The following is an 18,167-nucleotide window of genomic DNA, read 5'->3' as shown; positions in this document are numbered from 1 at the left end:
CACCTTCAGGCGCGGGAAACAAGGCCCCTGCTGGGCCAAAAGAGGTTCATCAACCGAATTAATATATGAGATTGAGCGCTTATACTACCAGGGATCCGGCGAGATCAGCGGGGCCTAGCTAGCTAGGCGAGGAATCCTGCCTGTCTTGGGAGAAGTGAACATTTTGAACGTCTCAGTGCTGTGGTCATAACCGCACTCTTAAGGCTGTTGTATATGACATGCACTATTATCAACTGCGAGTCTGGATTCTTTGGGTAGGATGTTTTGTTTTGCTCCCTATTCTTCACGTCACAAGGACGGATTCAGGAGAAGTCGATGTCAGCCCTGCTTCTGGGCTTGGGGTCGAGATGGAATGATCCGTTGATTGTTTCTCTCCTTTCCCCACTCTGCTACATGTAACGGTCAAGTATTGCCCTAGGCTCGTGTAACCCTGCGCATCCATGGGAATAGCCGCAGATGATGGGGATTCTCAAAACAGCATGTGCGACGCGGTCTGGCATCTGAAGACTGCTGGGTGCAAACAGTTTATGCCATGTCTGTGCATGCGGTGCTACACGCCCTCGAATGCCGCACGTCTATTGGGAGGCTTGGATATTACGCGACTGGAGATACCCCGCATATATTAGATTGCAAATGATGAATATATATGCTCTCGATGTGGCTTTACTCAAAGTAGTATATTCAGTAGTAAAGAAACCGCGATATCCAGATCCACAGTACATACAGTTTACCATTTGCTTCTGCACGTGGGTATTTAATATATTGCTCCCCATCTCGTGCAAGGAACACGGATGCTGCCGGACCTTTTGTGGGGCCTGCCGGTAGAATTCCGCATACTGCACGAGCGTGTACCTTGCGTATATATTCCTCAGGTACTAGCGGATAACCACTTGTATTGGTAGCGGGTTCCTGATTGATTAATCAATTAATCTACACCGCTCTCGGCGGCTGGGTGAAATGAAGTGGTAGCGAAACATTTAGTTGGGTTTGTGAAACCCTAACCCTTATCACTTGGCAGGAGGTGGATTTCAGCTGGTGGTCGTCTCCGCTGAATTATATCCTGTAGATAAGTGGATAATGGATAGCTTGTTTGGAATTGTCCGTCCTCAGCGGCCAAGTGCGTCGGTGGATATTAGAGGTACACTTGCATGGTATCTTTGCTTCCAGTGCATCCATCCCTTGGATTAGCTCTTATACTTACCCCACTTCCAATATTTTCCCGATTACCCAGGATTAAGTGATCTTCAGGGTGAACTTTGAAAAAACTAGAAATCTCCAATCAAGTAGCCTGGTACCCAAGGTCAGGGGCACGCACGCACACAACAATTGATGAACTTGGCCCATTCTTGGTACGTTCATCAAAAGGATATGGTTATCAAATCGAGCAGCTCTCCCACCGGAAGAACGAGGTGGTAACAAGCCCTGCCCATATTCTCGGGACAACACCAAGATTCGACGCGGCACCATCTCCCACTCCGACCGGACGTCGTATCTCCGCCGCGGAAGCCGTCTGGTGTAGGTATCATCTATGTACTCATAATTACAGAGCCTTGTCCGGAGTATGCCAAATACGCCGGCAGCGAACCCAGTGTGTACTAGTTTTATCCTCTTCGTTGCCCAATTTCCAGGGTATGTAATTTCGGAGTTCAATCTTGTAAAGCCTAGGGGTCTAGAGCATCGATTGATGCCGGTGGGGGTATCTCTATCGACTGCGCGCGAGTATTATCAGTCATGGGTGGTCTCTCCCTGTCGATCTTTTTTGTGCTGTCGTGTGTAGTATTCAGTATGAGAGACATCTTAGACTGCGGCTTGGTTTCGTACTTCCATCTCTGCTCCTCTCTATTTAGCGTACGGCGGTTGCTGTATCTCGCAGGGGGGGGCGGCCCAGGGCTACAAGCGGGGATGGAAGATGCAACAACGAGGGAAGAGGTCGGCATAGAAGAGAAAGTTACGTTTACAGCTACATGTAGTTGGGGCAAACCGTTACCGACGCAAGAGAGAGACCAATCCTGCGACTTTCGGGCACAAGCGGAGTAAGGGAGCCCCTAGAACGGGAAGTTGAAACGGGATTGAGCAGCCAAGGAGGGCAGTTGAAAAGGACCCGGGAGCAAGTAAAAGAAGAGTCAATTCTCAACATAAAGCATTTTTAATGCCCGAGAGAGCTTGTCGTTGATCCTTTCAGCCAAGTATTAACGCTCAAGGGCGGCGAGGCAGTGAGGAGGAGTGCGTGTGTGTGTGCGTGTGTACAAGTTGTACCTTAGCCATGGGATGGGAGAGGCCGCGTCTTGGCGCCCGAGTGATACTCCGTGACGCCACCTACACCGGGCAGCAGCACGCAAAGCCAAGCACGAGTACGTAGAGAACGCGTATATATGAGACCTTTCACTTTTGTAGAACGGTAGTCGTAATGACAACACAAACACGATGTTGATGTTCTCTCTAGATCTTGGCGGGAGCAGAAATCAACACGACATGATCGATATATTCATCCGTCCCGCCATGTGCAATCGATCTCTTCCATATACCTCGCTACCAAAGCAAACAAACAGTCGCGATAAGGAGATCTAGAGCTATCTGTCAGCTACGCCGCTATTTCTACTTCGTATCTGCGGTCCTTACTTTCTTATTCTCTCACGGAGAAAAAGGTTTACCGGTCCCCCCCGCGTCCCACCTCCCCTTTACGAATATTCTTTATCTAACTTATATCCACCCCCCCCCCCCCAACCCCGCCTACGCTCAGACCAAGAAGAAATATGGAGATAGGAACCCTCCCTCCTACACCCTCATGAAAAGCCCAATATTGGAAAGCGACAATATCGCTGCCGATCGGCCATAGCAACCCTAACCCTGCATGCATTCTCGACCAAATACCGCCGATACTCCTCAGGCCGTGCAGAGTCCTCGAAGAAGATACTGGCTTGTGGATAGTGGATGGGGTGTGCCTGCTTGTTGCGGTTCTCTGAAACGAAATTCAGGTCTCAACTTGACAAGAAATTTGTGCGAGTGATATCTGGTGATCCATAGCCTGGTACTGGATTTTTACCGGCTCGGAGCTTCTTCTTCGCGCCTGTTCTAAAGGTTGATGAATGGTCTCTCTGTTTGGAGGCACCACCTACCTTTAGCGGTAACGATTGAAAGAACTCGAGGACTCGGCATTGTCCGGGAGCATCTACGCATTCCATGCAGAGGACGTCCCGCTGTCTCATACTCTCCTCCGCCTTGAGACGTTTATATGATGAAAACTGCTTCCTTAACGACGAGTGACTTCCTATGATGACTAGGGTCGTCTCATTTAGTTTGTTGGTTTGTCAACATACGTGCATTGAACAAACCATGATCAATAGATTACTCTGGCGTACACCCCAAGCACCGAGACCTCACGCGGAACGTTACCTCTATGATAGAACTGCACCGAATACACATCGTCCCGCATTTCATTATGTCGATCGCTGCTCCCGAACTCTTCATACTGCTGCACCAAACACAGGCCACCTACGAGGTTTCCTGCGGTATGCAGTCAAATGTTGAACTCATATTAGCTCTCAAGGCTCGGTACTCAAATGATATCTCCCCCACGACCACATATATGCATACGTAGAAGTCATTTACGATCTTCCATGGACTCCGCTGGACTCCTACAGATTCATATCAAATCCCCAGTCTAGGCGTACTCGGCCTTGGCTATAGGGTATTTATAGAGTTCATACCGCTTCTACTGGAGAGTGAGACGTCTCATGATCTATTTATGATCCCTTAAACCGTCTCTTGTCGTAAAAAATTAACTTCCAAACCTAATTAAGTTACCATATGAGTTAATGACAGGTCTACACTGTGTGGGTTACATTCAACCTTAAGTGACAACTCTCTACTTTCTCATCGCTACTCATTCTCCCATAATCCTAGTTCGGATGGTTGTTGGGCCGCCCGCAATTACATGTGAGTATACTATGTATGAACCCTAGTTGCCAAAGTAAAAGGCCTAAATTTCATTGTGAAATGAAAAGAAACCTATCTCACATAGAGACAGCGGAATCCCTTCATCTTAACGCCGAGACTGATGCGGATATGGCTGTAGCCAGGAGAGGTGATAGGAAGAGGATTCCGGCAAGCAAGAAGCTTGAGGTAGCAGAACCTGCTAAGCTCAACGCTGACACAAACACAGAGACTAACGCGGATTTGGCCGAAGTACCTGGGTTAGTATGACAATGAAGCCGGCCTTGTCTCAATTGGGCCGTTGCGTTCCGTTGCTTGCCTTAATTGGTTTGGAAGTCGGTTTTGAAAAAAAAAGACGACAGTTTAAGGGATATTTGGGTCTTGGAAACTATACGTTTGCCCGGCCTTGGTGGACAGATATTCCGATATATAAGGGATTTGTGTTTTAAGGATACACCCACCAGTGTTATATTCAGAACCATCTCGGTTGGTTCATATTTCCCCAAACATCGGCATAGTTACACGCTAGATCAACCGGACAACAATCACAACAGCCGTTTGGCACGGTCAGAGACCTCCGATAATCTTATAAAACGCAGTCACAATCTGAACTCTCTTCACCGTACTATCCCAGAATACATTCAACACGCTAATAACAAAAATGAATAATGATAATACTTTACTTGTTCCGAGTGATAGTCCATGACTGGAATTCGGAGGCTGACCTTTAAGCGCTATTCCAATTTTTTTTCTTTTCCTTTCCGCTGCTTATGATTGTGACTTAAGCCAGAAACCATGGCTTGGACTATTATGAATCTCTGTATCGTAGCTAATGGTACGTGATGAAACAACGGCATCATTATCATTGACACCTTTCGCCGCACCAGCGATCGAATCCTGGAGCTAGATTTCTACCGTAGACTACATGCATTTTTTATCCTCGGTCAGATGAGATTTGTTCGAATATCTCACATAGGGACAGGACGCAAGCTTTGTACATGGTAGATTCATTGATAACCTAACAGTACAAGATATTTGCCTGAATACAGGTTCCAGAGAGACCCCCGAGTTGAGACACTGTCGAAATACTAGCTCGGTCTTAGTTATAGCCCAACAGCTAGGACTCCTCTCACGTATCCTCGAGTATCTAGCATCATATATGCAGCGATTATCCAAGACCTTCACTGCATATGCTAATATCCCCATATCAGGCGGTAAACTATTACTCTTGTTTTTATGGCTCGCAATACCCGGAATTTACAACATGCAACCTGCTTCAATATAATAAAGGGCGTCTTTACAAGTCCATGGGATAACGTGATGCCAGAAGAAACCTTGAAGTCCTTTTGCGGCACTGCGCGTTTTAATTACCCATAGTAGTGGGTGACAATCTTCTTACAGATTGTTGTCGGTAACAGACCAGTTTGGGCATGTGCTCCACACCGCACTTGGATGTACTCTTAAAGATCACCAGTGATTTGCCTATATGGATATCAAAAGGCCTTACCTGGGCCTATTTGTGATTGACTGGGTTTAAAGACAATATGTCTTGGCGAGATATTTGACCTACATGTAGTATCCGAGGGGCTATTGTCCTACCCGGCTGTTGTCGAGATCCACCCGGTAAGGAGACTGATGTCCGCTTATAATCTGCACGTTGATTGACGTGAGATATTCTTATATAAAAACCTTTTCCTCTGATTACTGACGCTATCACCCTAAGAAGGCAATGGTGACCAAACGAATCGTTCTGATCTCCTCTTCGGTGAGGAATGAATATCTTGGATCCGGATCTCCGATCATAGATCTGACTCGAATCGAATCCCGTAGAGTAAGTAAAAGAAAATCCACGGTGATGTTCTAACTCAATGTTTTCCAGCATCTCATGTCCAGGATACCATCGGCGACTCCTCCCAAACAACACCTGTGCCAATGATAGAATCCACAAGTCCGACCTAAAAACTGACTGAAATTAGCAAGGGGAAAAAAGCATTTTCGTATGTTTTTTGTGTCGCCGTATCTGAAGCCCCTCCTTTTTTTCCGACGAGATTTCCTAGGATGTCAAAACGAGAATTGGGACACCGGGTAGTGTATGGCACTGAAAATCCGATTTCTGTGGTTGCGGTTGTATTTTGGTTAGACACGAAAAGTAGCATTGTCCGATTCGGGTATCGAGGATCTTGGCTCCCCCGAGTTTGCCCTCTCAACCCAATCCTAGTAACAATCGTACAGTTGAAGCATGTTTCCCCGATTGCCCCCCCCCCCCTCCCCTCTGTTTATCTCCCCTTACCCCTATGTTATCACCGGGGATTCAAGTCTCTGAAAAAGGACAACATTGATATCTTGTAGATGACAGATCATGATGTAGTGCTGATAAGCAATGGAATGTATATGCGCAAGGAACCGGCATACATTTCCAGACACCAATCTTCTAGACGTGGGGAAGTGATTGTTGTCCAGGACATTCCCATGGTGTTTGTATTGATCCTTATCCTAGGAGCTTTGTCTGGCGTTTCGTGCTGCTCGATATCAACTGAGGATGGGGCAGAGTTGGTGGATAAAAAGCCTCAATATATACTTTTCCGGACCATGAACAACGAGACAAGAATCCCCTAATTCATCCTTGACTAACTCTTCCAGGTGTGTTGTCCATTGAAGGGTTGCGGTATTTCTTTTACTGATTCTCCTGAGTGTAAGGTTGTTACGAATACCAAATCCGATGCCTTAAAACGGATAAAAAGGCCTCGATCGAGGCCCGGTTGGCAAGGCGAATCTAATTCAGGCTTCATGGTGATCACAAGATCTCCATCATTTTAGAATCATCCGAGCGTACACCCGTAATAATCATTGGCTATATGGAATAATATCGATGGATCACCGCGAAGATTTCTTTGAATGGTGGCGTTTGCCGACTGGTTACCTCAACTCTTATTCGGAATATATGTTGATGTACCTTTCATGGGCCCGGGGGGATCCCTGTGGTGTGGAGAAACACGTCTTGTGAGCTCCCTCTCTAGGTATCTCTTTTCAGTACTACATTCACTAATTGTTCTCTCTCAACTTGAAGGAAGATTTCTGATGATACTGACAAGATCTCACAGATGTCCATGCCTCATTCAATGACATTATCTCACAAATTCTTGGACATTATAACTAGCAATATCAGTTTGCAATTAATTTGGCAGGGCGTTCAAGACGGCAATATTCGATCATATCGGGACGCCTCAATGAAAGCCGCGGCCATCGCCTGCCAAGAGCCAGGGTATCTCTCGGCTATATAGCTAGATCGGTTTCTATCCAAGTATCTGTTGATATTGAAGCAGCAGATTTTAAATATGGTGTGGTCAAACATAGCTGAATGGGGCGGATTGCAGAACACTACTCGCTACGCTCATGAGGTTCCCCTTGCATCTAAAGTATTTCTTAATAGCTACATGTAGCACTTCTACTGTGCCCAACTAGTGGGCTTTGCTCGGCGTTTAACCTTGAGGCGTGCACGTGTGGGCCCACATATTCTGATTCACCAATTTTTTGAAGATCTTTAACGATAATGACGGCAAAAACATCAGCTATGTCTCATCTCCTTGCGTTTCTTTGATTCTGGGATATTTACAGGCCGTACAATAGTAACAATCTGGGAATGCTTTGGAAAATAAGGCCAAAGCCTTTTGAGCATGTCCTCACAAAAACCAGACTCCGTTGATTTAAAGAAATCAGTACTCCTTGGGGATGGCATGTGTTTTGCTAGAGTTGCCTAACGAAAATGTTTTTTTTTTCTCGTTATGAGTTCAATTCCAGGTACTGACAACTTAATAGAATCCTTTTTTGTGGTGTTCAGGCCCGGGCACGTATCTGACGTACGGGCTCGGATCAGGAACAAGGGGTACTCTACGTAAGGGGTGGGACCACGTGTGGTTTCGGATCCATGCAGGGGTATTTGGTTTCATGTTTGTATCAGAATACCATTGGATTGTTGGCAATGCGGGGCGCGTTGTCAACTCGCCCCGCGGGGCCCTCCCTGCAGCCCGTCCGAATTGATATGCGCGCACTGGGCCTTGTGCATCCCCGTGCAGGCTTCCATTCCACTCTAGAAGCACCGCGTGTGCGACCATTGAGTTACGGCGGTACGTGCCTGGCGATGTCACTAATTCTCCGATGTCTAGAAGGCACATCCCCCAGGCTTCTAGAAGAAGATGAAACGAGACCATAGCCCCCAATTCATCCATCCGTCAGGCACACTTCTGCTCCGGTTGGACAGATTGCCGTGATAATCTGAAACGCGCGAAGCTGTCAAGTCACCCCCTCAGGCAAACCTTGCAATTTCATCTTTGCACCATAATCAACGTTTTTTTTAGATGAATGAGTTATCTAGAGACGTGGTAGGTGCCTGAGCATGGTTCGCATTGTTGCCTGAGTTCTTTAAGCAGCAATTTCAACATCAATTGTGAAATATTGCTGTGCGAGAAGTGATCACTTCAACTTTGTGATACTTCGTCTAGAACAACTAACATAGGTAAATAAGCAGCTAGATGTGGCGACCTGCGCGTTAGAGATAGTAATGATCATGTAACTTGGCCAATCGCAAGCCCCGAGATACTCCAACGATAGGCTGATAGCTACGAAACTCTCATGGGGCTCGCCACTGATAACTTCTTGAGATCATTTTTGAGAAGGTTTGAGATACGTTATCAGGGAATAATCTCAGTTCATTTAAATCCAAGTCCGTCGGCCCGTATGGGGCTGTTTAATTGATACGGATGATCTTTCGCCTTAGAAATAATTATATATATTTCAATTCATTCACCCCTCTATAAAAGATTGCCCGATAGTCTGGACGACAGCAAACTCGAACTCTGTCTACGGAACGTCCGGCCCCTCATTTTATATACAATCTCGCTTTGTGGACAACGGTACAACTAACAACTAACTGACGTATATACACATACGTGAGAAAACTACGACCTCGACTTGTGGAATCGGTCAGAGAAATCGAAACACAGGTCTATGCTCCAGAACCTTGGATATGGGGCCGATGTGCAAGGCTGGTCTACTTACTCCTCAATATTTTCTTCCTCTCCTTTGGCTATCATATCCCAGGCCCTTTCTTTTCTCGTTGGTCGTGTTGCAATTCATATGTTCATGTTCTTGTTGTGATTGCATTCCCATCTATGGTTTCAATTCACGCCTTCCTCACGTCCCAAGCTACCTAATATTTCCATACGTACAGACAGTTGATCCTCACTTGATAATCCCTATCCGAACATTTCCCGCACATCGTTTTGGTGTGTTTTACCTCTGTTGCCCTTGTTATTTTTATTTTGTTTTCTTCTTCGTTTGCAATTTGCGTTATACGTTTCCTCCGTTCTTTCGTCAGAATATATTGCAAGAATTACATGTTGGTTCTATAATTTCGCTCCTTAGTCTACAATGTGTCCAAATGTTCTCTGCATATACCTCTACAGGTTCTACTTGCCGTATGAGTTTATTGTCAGCCTCATGTACCGCCTTGCAAGACAAAGGCTCTGTTTCATCCATTGATCATATTATGGGCCAAGCGTTTTACACTGATCAGCCCACAAGAACTTTCAAAACCATATTGGACATCTGTCACGCAGACTCTGTTTCGTGTCGATCTGGGCCAACCTATCACCTTTTTATCATCGTTCCAAGGCAGCAATACCCCGCGCTCGGTTCTCAACAATCTACAAAGAGCGGATATCTAACACCTGAGATTGGAACTACTAGTACCCGCATGAACTTAAGATGCAATGGCTACCTGGACTGGATGCCTCGTACCAGCGCGGCTGAATTCAACCCCCCCCCCCCCCCGAAACGTACGCTCCTAGGTGTGTTCGGCGGCAGATCAGCTATACCAATGATGTTTTCTACATGCAGTTCCCCGCTCTGCACGTCAACTCGAAACTGGGCCGCAAAAACGTCAGAGTAGCAGGTTGCTAATCTTGTGGCCGTAGGAATTGCACTTCGCACAAAATATTTAACTCTGCAGATGAGACGTTTCCTGCAGCAAGGCTGCAACAACGCAAAGCAATCATGAATATTGGGGCATCTTTCATTCGGCAATAGGCACGTATTTATGATATGATGCAATTGAGAATTAAAGATTGAAGAAAATTTTAGTGTTTGAATTATCGGCGGTACGTCCCAATCATTAAAATAAAACAAAGAAAACAAAACTTGCACTGTTCGATAGGAAGGAAAAAGAAAATAAGCTAATAGCCAGGCGGATTATGTCACCGTCAAGGATGTTTTCTTCTCGTGCTCCAAATACCGGAGATAGTGAACCAGGAAATCCTCGCAAAGATAGTTGGTGCACGACGCCCTATTGGCTGCAGCTGATGCCTGCCAATGAGCATAGTGAGGTGCGCTTCGGCAATAGGTAACTGGGCTTGACAACTGCCACGGTGTGCCCTGCTTTTTTGACACTGTTTCGACAATCCACCCGCATGCATCCACTTCCCTGGTATTGATCCGGCAAGTTTCCCGCCCTCTTCCCCATGATTTTTGATTGCCGGGATTATTACGTTCTGCGGGATCTCCTGCCTTTCGGGAACTTGACTTCGTGCTTCAACTTGAGATGCTGTCTTAGATTGTCTTTGCGGCTAAATCCGTTATCTGGAACACCGCGATTACATCCCGGTATGGGGCATAGATGTCCAGGAGATGGCTGGTGAACAGACTCCTTATGACGATCCATTTCAGCACGTCGCTTGAACTGCAAATTGCATCCCCTGACTGGACACTTGTATCGTCGGCCCGGGGCAGAAGACAAGCCTGCACTTCTGACGTCGACACTGTAAAAAAGAAACAGCTTAGTTAGTCTCTATTGATAAAGTGAAATAATAGATGAGAAATATGTACCTTTTATTTTTTTGATCGATCGGCGGCTCCAGAATTGGGGTCTCTTTCTCCTCGATGATTCCAGTAGTGTTGTTCTCTTGATTATTGTGGGTCTTGCCAGAGGTATTGCTGTGAATGGTTGATTGTTAGAAAAGATAAAAAGAAAAGAAAAAAAAGGAATTAATCATTACCAGATCGCGGTAGTAGGGATGTCATCTAGATCTGACGAGTAATGGGGCTGGTATCCAAGATTTGTGATATTATCTTCCACTGTTGTTCTCGGAGACTGGAAATAGTGGCTATTGTTCATACCACTCCCAGGCTGTAATTCTCCGTAGGGCGTGTATTGGGGGGTATTCTCAAAGTTTCGGCTGAATTCATCTTCGCTGCTACACGGGCAATTAGGTAAGCCAATCAACCAAAAGTAGCACTTCTGTCACAAAAAAGGTAAAGGCTTACTATTGCGTCCATGGGGACTGGGGTAGCTGCATCGCAGGGCTAGAAGGAACTGGCAAAAACGTCTGCTGCACAGGCGATGAGTGATCTACGCTATTCTCTTCGGCCAAGCGCAAGCTCGATATGCCATAATCTTGGTCCCCACAGGAGTATGTCTCGAGCTCCATTACAGGGGATTGATAATTTTCCGGATGTGGACTGTAACGAGGCCCCCGGTAATTATAGCAACTATCCTGATGTTCATGATGTTGGTATATCGAAGGTTGAGGGCAATCGTAGCCTACATCGCCTAAACGCTCGGCTGTAGCGCGCCTATGGATTGATTCAAAGTCCATCAACGGATAGGGATTCGTTTGGTCATAAACGTTGGACAAGCTGCGGTAGTTATAGTTATAGTTTTCCATTGTTGATTATTAGGGCCGGGGCTGAATATTTTTTTCTGGTGATCGATGGGTGGTGGTGATATTTGAGTGATGAGGATCTCAAGAATCTGTGTCGTTATATAACGGACGATGATATTTCTGGACCGTTTTTGTACTTAACTGTAAAGGCATGATGGCTGTACATATATGTTTGCATGTATTAATGGTGTGGTGTGCCTGCCTACACTTAGCCTCCTATCGGGCTTGCCACGCATTCGAATAGACCCCTCGCCCCGTTCAAGTGAAGAGGTTTGTCTTAGATCGTCACAGGGATATCCATCCACTCCCGGGGGCCGAAGTCCTGGACCTCCCAATCCAGAGTATAACTGATGCAGCTCTCAAGATTTCTGTACTGTCGAAATCGTTCTCCCGGGTCCATTTTCTTTTTTTTTGGGGGGGGTGGGGAGGATTTTGTTTTTTTTGTACTCCGAAATCCTGAGTACTTATTTGTTCTCAACACTCGCCTCAAAATTCGCAATGGAGCCCATACGATGCCTGTTGTTTGGTGATTTTGGCTTTCCATAATCTTGTTAACCCCCGCATAGATCACGATGCATATGATGAGTATGGCCGTATCTTCAGATGAAAAGTTGTCTCACACAATACATTACTTAGATCTGCTTGTCCCTTATTGGATGCTTCTCTTCGTCTGATGCAGGAACAGATCTTGAAAATTTTTTTCTCGGTGAGTGCATTTGATTGGTAGGTGTAGGGATGAGCTAGCTGTGTGGTACATATTGTACCTGCATGAAGAAGAGGCAGTGCAGTCTCAATGACATTGTTCATGCACGTTGCATTGTACAAACATACAAGGCATATTCTTCACTTTCTGAGAACCTGATACGTCACAGCACGTGACCCCACTCGCTAGACTAGGTAGCTCGCGCGCAGACGTTCGGACAAGAGAAAAGAAAGTATGGTTCAATAATCCGATTGTGTGTGAGGGTAGGTGGAACGACGTTCATGAAAAAAAAAGCCACCCACTTAGCGAGTTCGTCTATTTTCTGAAACAGGGCAGTTCCATTACAATTCAACGTACGCGTGGAGTTTTAACAAATCAAACATAGTCTCTCATGTTCACATTGCAAGGCTGCCGCCGTTGAGATATGTACATCAAAACACAGCAATTGCATGCAAACTTCCCACAAATATTTTTCTTGGACACTATTGCAACGATTGAGCGCTCTACCATCGCCCCAGATCTTGCATGGGCGTTTATCGTCTTGAATTGTATCATGACAACGCATAGATGCCATTGAGCTGGCGCTGCCACTGGTGCGAGGCATAATCTTAGGGGATTCGATATAGGGAAAACGTCCCCATTGCCCTATGCATCTGCATAGTCGCAGCAGTGATTTCAGCTGGCCGGTAGTGTTTTAAGATCCACTTAAGCCAATCTGCGGAGCTATAAAAGCCTCCGTGACCGCGAAATATACTGCCTTGTGCGCAGGCCTAGTCAAATTGGGTCCCAGAAATTCGTGGCTAGAGCCAGCTAGGGCCAAGACGTACATGTAGGTCTTAACCGAACTATACCTAATGTCTATTATACTCACTTCTCAAAAGTGCTTTTAGGCGACCAAGAGATCATGATCAATTGAGTTGACCGATGCTCAGAAATTCTAAAACTCATTGATAGAGGCCCTGCACTACCACCTTCATACCCTGAACGTTTTTTTTAACGCATATTCGCGAAGATTGATTCTCTCATAAGTCATTTCTAGATAATCTAGCCGTTGTGTTTGACTGCTTTTGCATTGAGGCTGTCAAGTTCCCAAATTGGGAAAGTCCTCACCTCCTCGAGTGACCCCTCATGCATTTTCGATCAGCTAGAAGCTTTGAGATAATTTTTTTTTTCCAGACACAAAAGATCTTTATCAGTACTTTTGAGGCGTTTTCCAATAGGACCCAATGCAATTCTATGGCCCCTCCTCCCCAAGTTTTCACCTCTATTTGTGGGCGAGTGATAACCTGTGATTCATTTTCCCATTGAAAGAAAACTAAAATGCTAGAATTTTCTTTAATACCAATTCAATTAAACAAAAAAATTAAGGCTGAATCTATATCTATAATGAATCATCAAAGGTTGCCTTCAGTAGCCTTTACCTTAAGGGTGTATGTTCTGCCTGGCTCAAAGGGGGGGGAATTCGGTACTGAGGCCTTTAGAAGACCTGCAAGAGGGACAAAGTCACGCCTCAAGCCCTGTATCAATTGACACTCGCACAATATGTGATATTTGCCCTTTAGAATATTTCTTGAAGATAAGCTTAAGCGTTGCGTGAAATTGTTGAACTGAAGTGGATGCCTTGCGTACGTTGGATTATAGTCCTGCAGTCGACCCCCTCTCACTATTTCTGCTATTCCCGTCCTGAGTTCAATTAGAGTCTCGTACCTGAGTCTGAGCTTTCAGAATCTGTGGTTATTCTCAGATTCCCCACTATCTATATCGATCACTCAAATCGAATCTGGGGCGCTGATAACGATTCCAGGTACACAGATGAGTCAACGAAGATTTCTATAGATATTCTTCTCGGTCAATTGAGCTCCCGGTACCGGTAAAGATTCTCAGACTACTGAGGGGCTGGAACTACGCAGCTGCCCTCGGTGCTGGGAGTGATCACCAGCTAAGAATCAACGAACGGGGGCGGGGCCGATTCACCAATCGACAAATTTCTTAAACCATCCCACCAGACTGCGCAAGTCGGCATATGAGAACCCTGTATTAAGGAGGGGCTGTATAGATGTACACTAGATGAATACGCACCATAGTGGCAGCGAACATCTTGATCTAGACCCCCACTAAGCTTGCTGGATTAATTGCGCTCTGTAACAGAAATTTCGATCTGCCTCGGTCTTTGGCAGCCCTCGCTCGCTCGCTCGACTCTCCATCAGCTGCCTATGTCGCTACGTGGCCGGAGATGCGATGAAAGGGTTCTCCTATGTACGGCGTGTATTAATATCAAATACATATGTAGTAGTGATGGTGGTGGCGGTACGGTGTAGTATCAGGGTGTACTGTACTGTAGTACATGTAGGTACTCTACAGGTAGCAAGATGTAGATACATGTAGCTTAGACAAGCTTAAGCTCCATGTAGCACCGCAGGTGTAAGCGGTTCTTGGCAATCAATGAGGCTTGTTACGGGGCTTGTGATTGGTCATGTCAACTCAATCCCTATAATACATGTAGTCTTATCGTATACTCGGAGTCGAAGCTATGAGTATGTACATGTCTGAATATAACACAACATCCATGGCCTAGCAGAGAGCCTCAACGTTGGAATAACGGGACGTTGTGAGCCCTACATGTACTTTACGTGCAATCCTCTAATCCTAGCTCGCCTACCATTTGATTGATCTTGCGCTGCCCGGACCACCCTTAGAACCCCTTTCCTTTCCCCACAAACAAAATGTCACTGAGTGTCCAGCACCTCAACACTGATGCGACGTTCCTCATAACTTTCCATCTACCGAGTTCCGGTACAACTACACTCGCGGATACAACCTCCAAAGACGGCGATTTCTCGATCCTGTTAGACCCATGGCTACATTCGGATGCCCCTGTGTTCCACCCCCGGTTTTCCAACCAGCTACATACCGTAAAACCTGCCGTAAACTCTCTCCTTGAGATATCGTCAGCCCCAGATCTCATAATCATCTCTCAAAGCAAGTCCGATCATTGCCATGAGGAAACACTAAAGGAATTCGACTGGTCAACACATCTGGGTACGCGGTTGTACGCCTGTCCAGACGCGAGCTCTACCATCAAAGGCTGGAAATGGTTTCCTTCCTCTCGTATGACCGTGTTCAAAAAGGGTGAAAGCGTTCGTGTCGCTATTCCAAATGCGCAGCATCCTGAGCGCCCGGCGTGGTTGGAGCTTGAGTTTATCCCCGCCAAGTGGCCATGGGAAATGCCGGGACTCCATTCCGCGATCGGAATAAAGTACTTTTTCACTGAAGCGTTTTCAACAACGAAGATGATTTCAACGCTCTTCACGCCTCATGGTATCCCACTTTCTGCCCTGCGCTCGTGGTTTTCACGCTTGCCCGGCAAAAAACCCCAATTGACACTGCTCCTACATCCTTTCAAGCATATCTACAGTTTCATGGGCGGCGAGATCTCGAGCGGATTCCCAGCAGGGTTGGAGATATGCAAAGCTACAGATGTGGGGATTTGGATTTCAACTCATGATGAAGTTAAAGTTGTCGAGGGCTTTGTCTCGAGCCATCTGACTGAGACTACGTGGGATCGTGGAAAGGTCGAAGCCGATTTGGCATCAGCTGGAGTTAAGAACACCGTAGTCAAGGAGCTTAGGGTCTCTGAGAATCTACTTGTAGGCGAAGGGGTTGTGCTCAATGCGTGAAGGGTACCTAAAACAAACAGACATTTAGAAAAGAGGAAGTATCCGCTAATGCTGCGAGAACACCTGAGAATTCATCGGATTTCGAGAAAACTGTTAGTATATAGTTCTGGGGGTGATAAGATAATAAACTGCACAGAACCCTTTACTGAAATGAGCATCAAGCAGATTTCATTAATTATGTTTATCCTTTAGACATTGGCAACGCTTGTTAAATTCACCACGCAAAATAGTTGTTCTAAGTAGAACTAGTTAAGCAAATGCATCTTCCCAATCGTCCGATTCCTCCTCCATAACGGTCCAGGTTTTGCCTGATGCGATGTCGAGATTGTCATCGTCCTCGTTGCCAGCGTCAATTTTAAGATCAGGGAGGTCGGTTTTTGGTGTATGGAGGGTTTGAGGAAGCGTAATATCTAGAGTACTAGGCTCATCTATGTCATCCCGGATAGGCGATAGAACTTTCTTTTCGTGGGTGAGATCAACTTGGATCGCCTCTAACTCAATGTCGTATATCAGCGGCGTGGACCCGGCAACCTGGCAAGTAGACTCGTCGGCTGTATAAGAATCACCGTCTTGCATTTTGTGGTCATCGAGGGCAAGGCTCTCAAGAACTGTTGCCGTATTCTCAATCTGAGTGGAGGCACCACCTAAAGATTCCAAGGCCATATCCTTCTCGCCCTGCGGCGCGGGGGTATCATGATTAATATTTTCCAAGATCAAGGATTCCTTCGCAGAGGCAGACAAAACCCCATCAGCTGTATCCATAGACTCGGTTCCAGCAGTACGTAATGCGGAAGCAGATAGTTCTTTCCTCCTTTCATTGTTGTTTAAATCAGTCTCTCCAAATTTTTCCTTCTCCTGAGCGTTTACCAACTCCCCATCCTCGCCACTACCTATACATGACGTAATTTCATAAGCCTCTTGCACCTCTATTGCCTGGCCGTTTTCACCAGTATAATTATCACCAATATCCCAATCTGCCGGACGTTTGATGAGTGGTAGAGATGCAAACTTGTTGAAGTCATAATCAGCAATAATTGTGTTTTTGCTGTTACGATCAAGGAATAAGATTTTTGGGAAGGACCTACAAAGCAGCTATCAGTTTACAGAGAATCTTCAAGATAGGATTAAAGGACTTACATCATAGGATCGAGGAAGTCATAGTTCTGCATAAGAACCTTAGGATCGTAGCCACGCTCTTCACAGACATCAAGACCAAAATGGTCTGCGAAGCTAACCTTGGTGTAACTCTTGAAGCTTTTGCTCGAACTTATTAGAAACATCTACATACTAAGAGTTGGCGGGAAGAACATACAAGGTTGTAGACTCATTGATAACGTCCCATACAGTAACCCCATCATCATTCTCCACTTTAATTTCTGTCGAAAACGACCAAATTCCCCCTGAGAGCACCCTGAGAACTACATTCTTCAAGGCGGGATAGGTTGCAAACTGCTTGCCGACTTTCGCTTTGTAGAGGCTGAGACTATCAAGATCATCCCCAATCCTGATGACTTTCGGAGAGTGGTAGGCGGAAAAGTTAAGTCTGCCGAAGACTGGATGAAGAAATACTTCCGTGCTTGGTAACAGGGACGATAATGGTGGGGACGAGAGGAAAAAACAATGCTTGAATTCCTTTCCGTTTGTGAGGACGTAGAAACGTTTGCTGACCAATTGAGCACCGAGGAGAGCGGTCAGGGGGAGAAAACTAAAAATATTCACTGCTATACCCCTAGGGAGATCGTAGAAATTCTTAGTGTGGATGGAATGTAAGTTCATGATTAGAGACCTGGGGACGATTGTGGTGTTGGTGGTTATGATTGGGATGGGAAGGATGCTGGGATTTTTTTAAGCCTTTAAGCACATGGGAGTGCATGGAACTTGCACACACATGTACAGCTCTTTCCTAAGTCCACATATAGATACATTTACATGTATGTACATACATGTAGGCTCGGGCGTAGGCTTGTACCCAGTGCTCCTCGTAGAGGATGGATACGAGACTGGCTCAAGCGGTAACATGAGTTCTGGTATCCAAAACTGCCATCTATCGAATTCCGGAAACCGAGTGATATTATCTGATTCGAATATAAAGTTCCTTAATTCATCTACAATGTCGCCTTGAATATCCTTTATTCATTC

General features: G+C 45.8%; 4 protein-coding genes across 4 annotated transcripts; 2 read left to right on the top strand and 2 right to left on the bottom strand.

Moving 5' to 3' along the window:
• Positions 1 to 3,439: 3,439 nt before the first annotated feature.
• H6S33_000989 (uncharacterized protein) lies at positions 3,440 to 4,203 on the top strand (the record flags this gene model as incomplete). Its single annotated transcript, XM_044832426.1, has 4 exons — positions 3,440 to 3,552; positions 3,661 to 3,688; positions 3,904 to 3,949; positions 4,028 to 4,203. 4 exons carry the CDS (start codon positions 3,440 to 3,442, stop codon positions 4,201 to 4,203), a joined length of 363 nt encoding a protein of 120 aa, XP_044700548.1.
• A 5,987-nt stretch (positions 4,204 to 10,190) lies between these two features.
• On the bottom strand, positions 10,191 to 11,651 carry H6S33_000988 (uncharacterized protein; the record flags this gene model as incomplete). Its single annotated transcript, XM_044832425.1, has 5 exons — positions 10,191 to 10,522; positions 10,585 to 10,745; positions 10,813 to 10,920; positions 10,983 to 11,180; positions 11,251 to 11,651. The coding sequence occupies 5 exons, from the start codon at positions 11,649 to 11,651 to the stop codon at positions 10,191 to 10,193; spliced, it is 1,200 nt and encodes a 399-aa protein (XP_044700547.1).
• Positions 11,652 to 15,074: 3,423 nt separating this feature from the next.
• On the top strand, positions 15,075 to 16,028 carry H6S33_000987 (uncharacterized protein; the record flags this gene model as incomplete). The annotated part of the gene is made up of 1 exon (XM_044832424.1): positions 15,075 to 16,028. One exon carries the CDS (start codon positions 15,075 to 15,077, stop codon positions 16,026 to 16,028), a length of 954 nt encoding a protein of 317 aa, XP_044700546.1.
• Positions 16,029 to 16,277: 249 nt separating this feature from the next.
• Positions 16,278 to 17,804, bottom strand: H6S33_000986 (uncharacterized protein; the record flags this gene model as incomplete). Its single annotated transcript, XM_044832423.1, has 5 exons — positions 16,278 to 16,519; positions 16,595 to 16,703; positions 16,773 to 17,109; positions 17,166 to 17,282; positions 17,341 to 17,804. 5 exons carry the CDS (start codon positions 17,802 to 17,804, stop codon positions 16,278 to 16,280), a joined length of 1,269 nt encoding a protein of 422 aa, XP_044700545.1.
• Between the last annotated feature and the right edge of the window lie 363 nt (positions 17,805 to 18,167).

This window comes from Morchella sextelata (assembly GCF_020137385.1).
Source record: "Morchella sextelata strain SCLS chromosome Unknown scls_1, whole genome shotgun sequence".
In the NCBI taxonomy this organism is placed as follows: Eukaryota; Fungi; Ascomycota; class Pezizomycetes; order Pezizales; family Morchellaceae; genus Morchella; species Morchella sextelata.
Note: the sequence above shows the minus strand (reverse complement) of the source record. Positions and strands in the feature narration are given on the sequence as shown.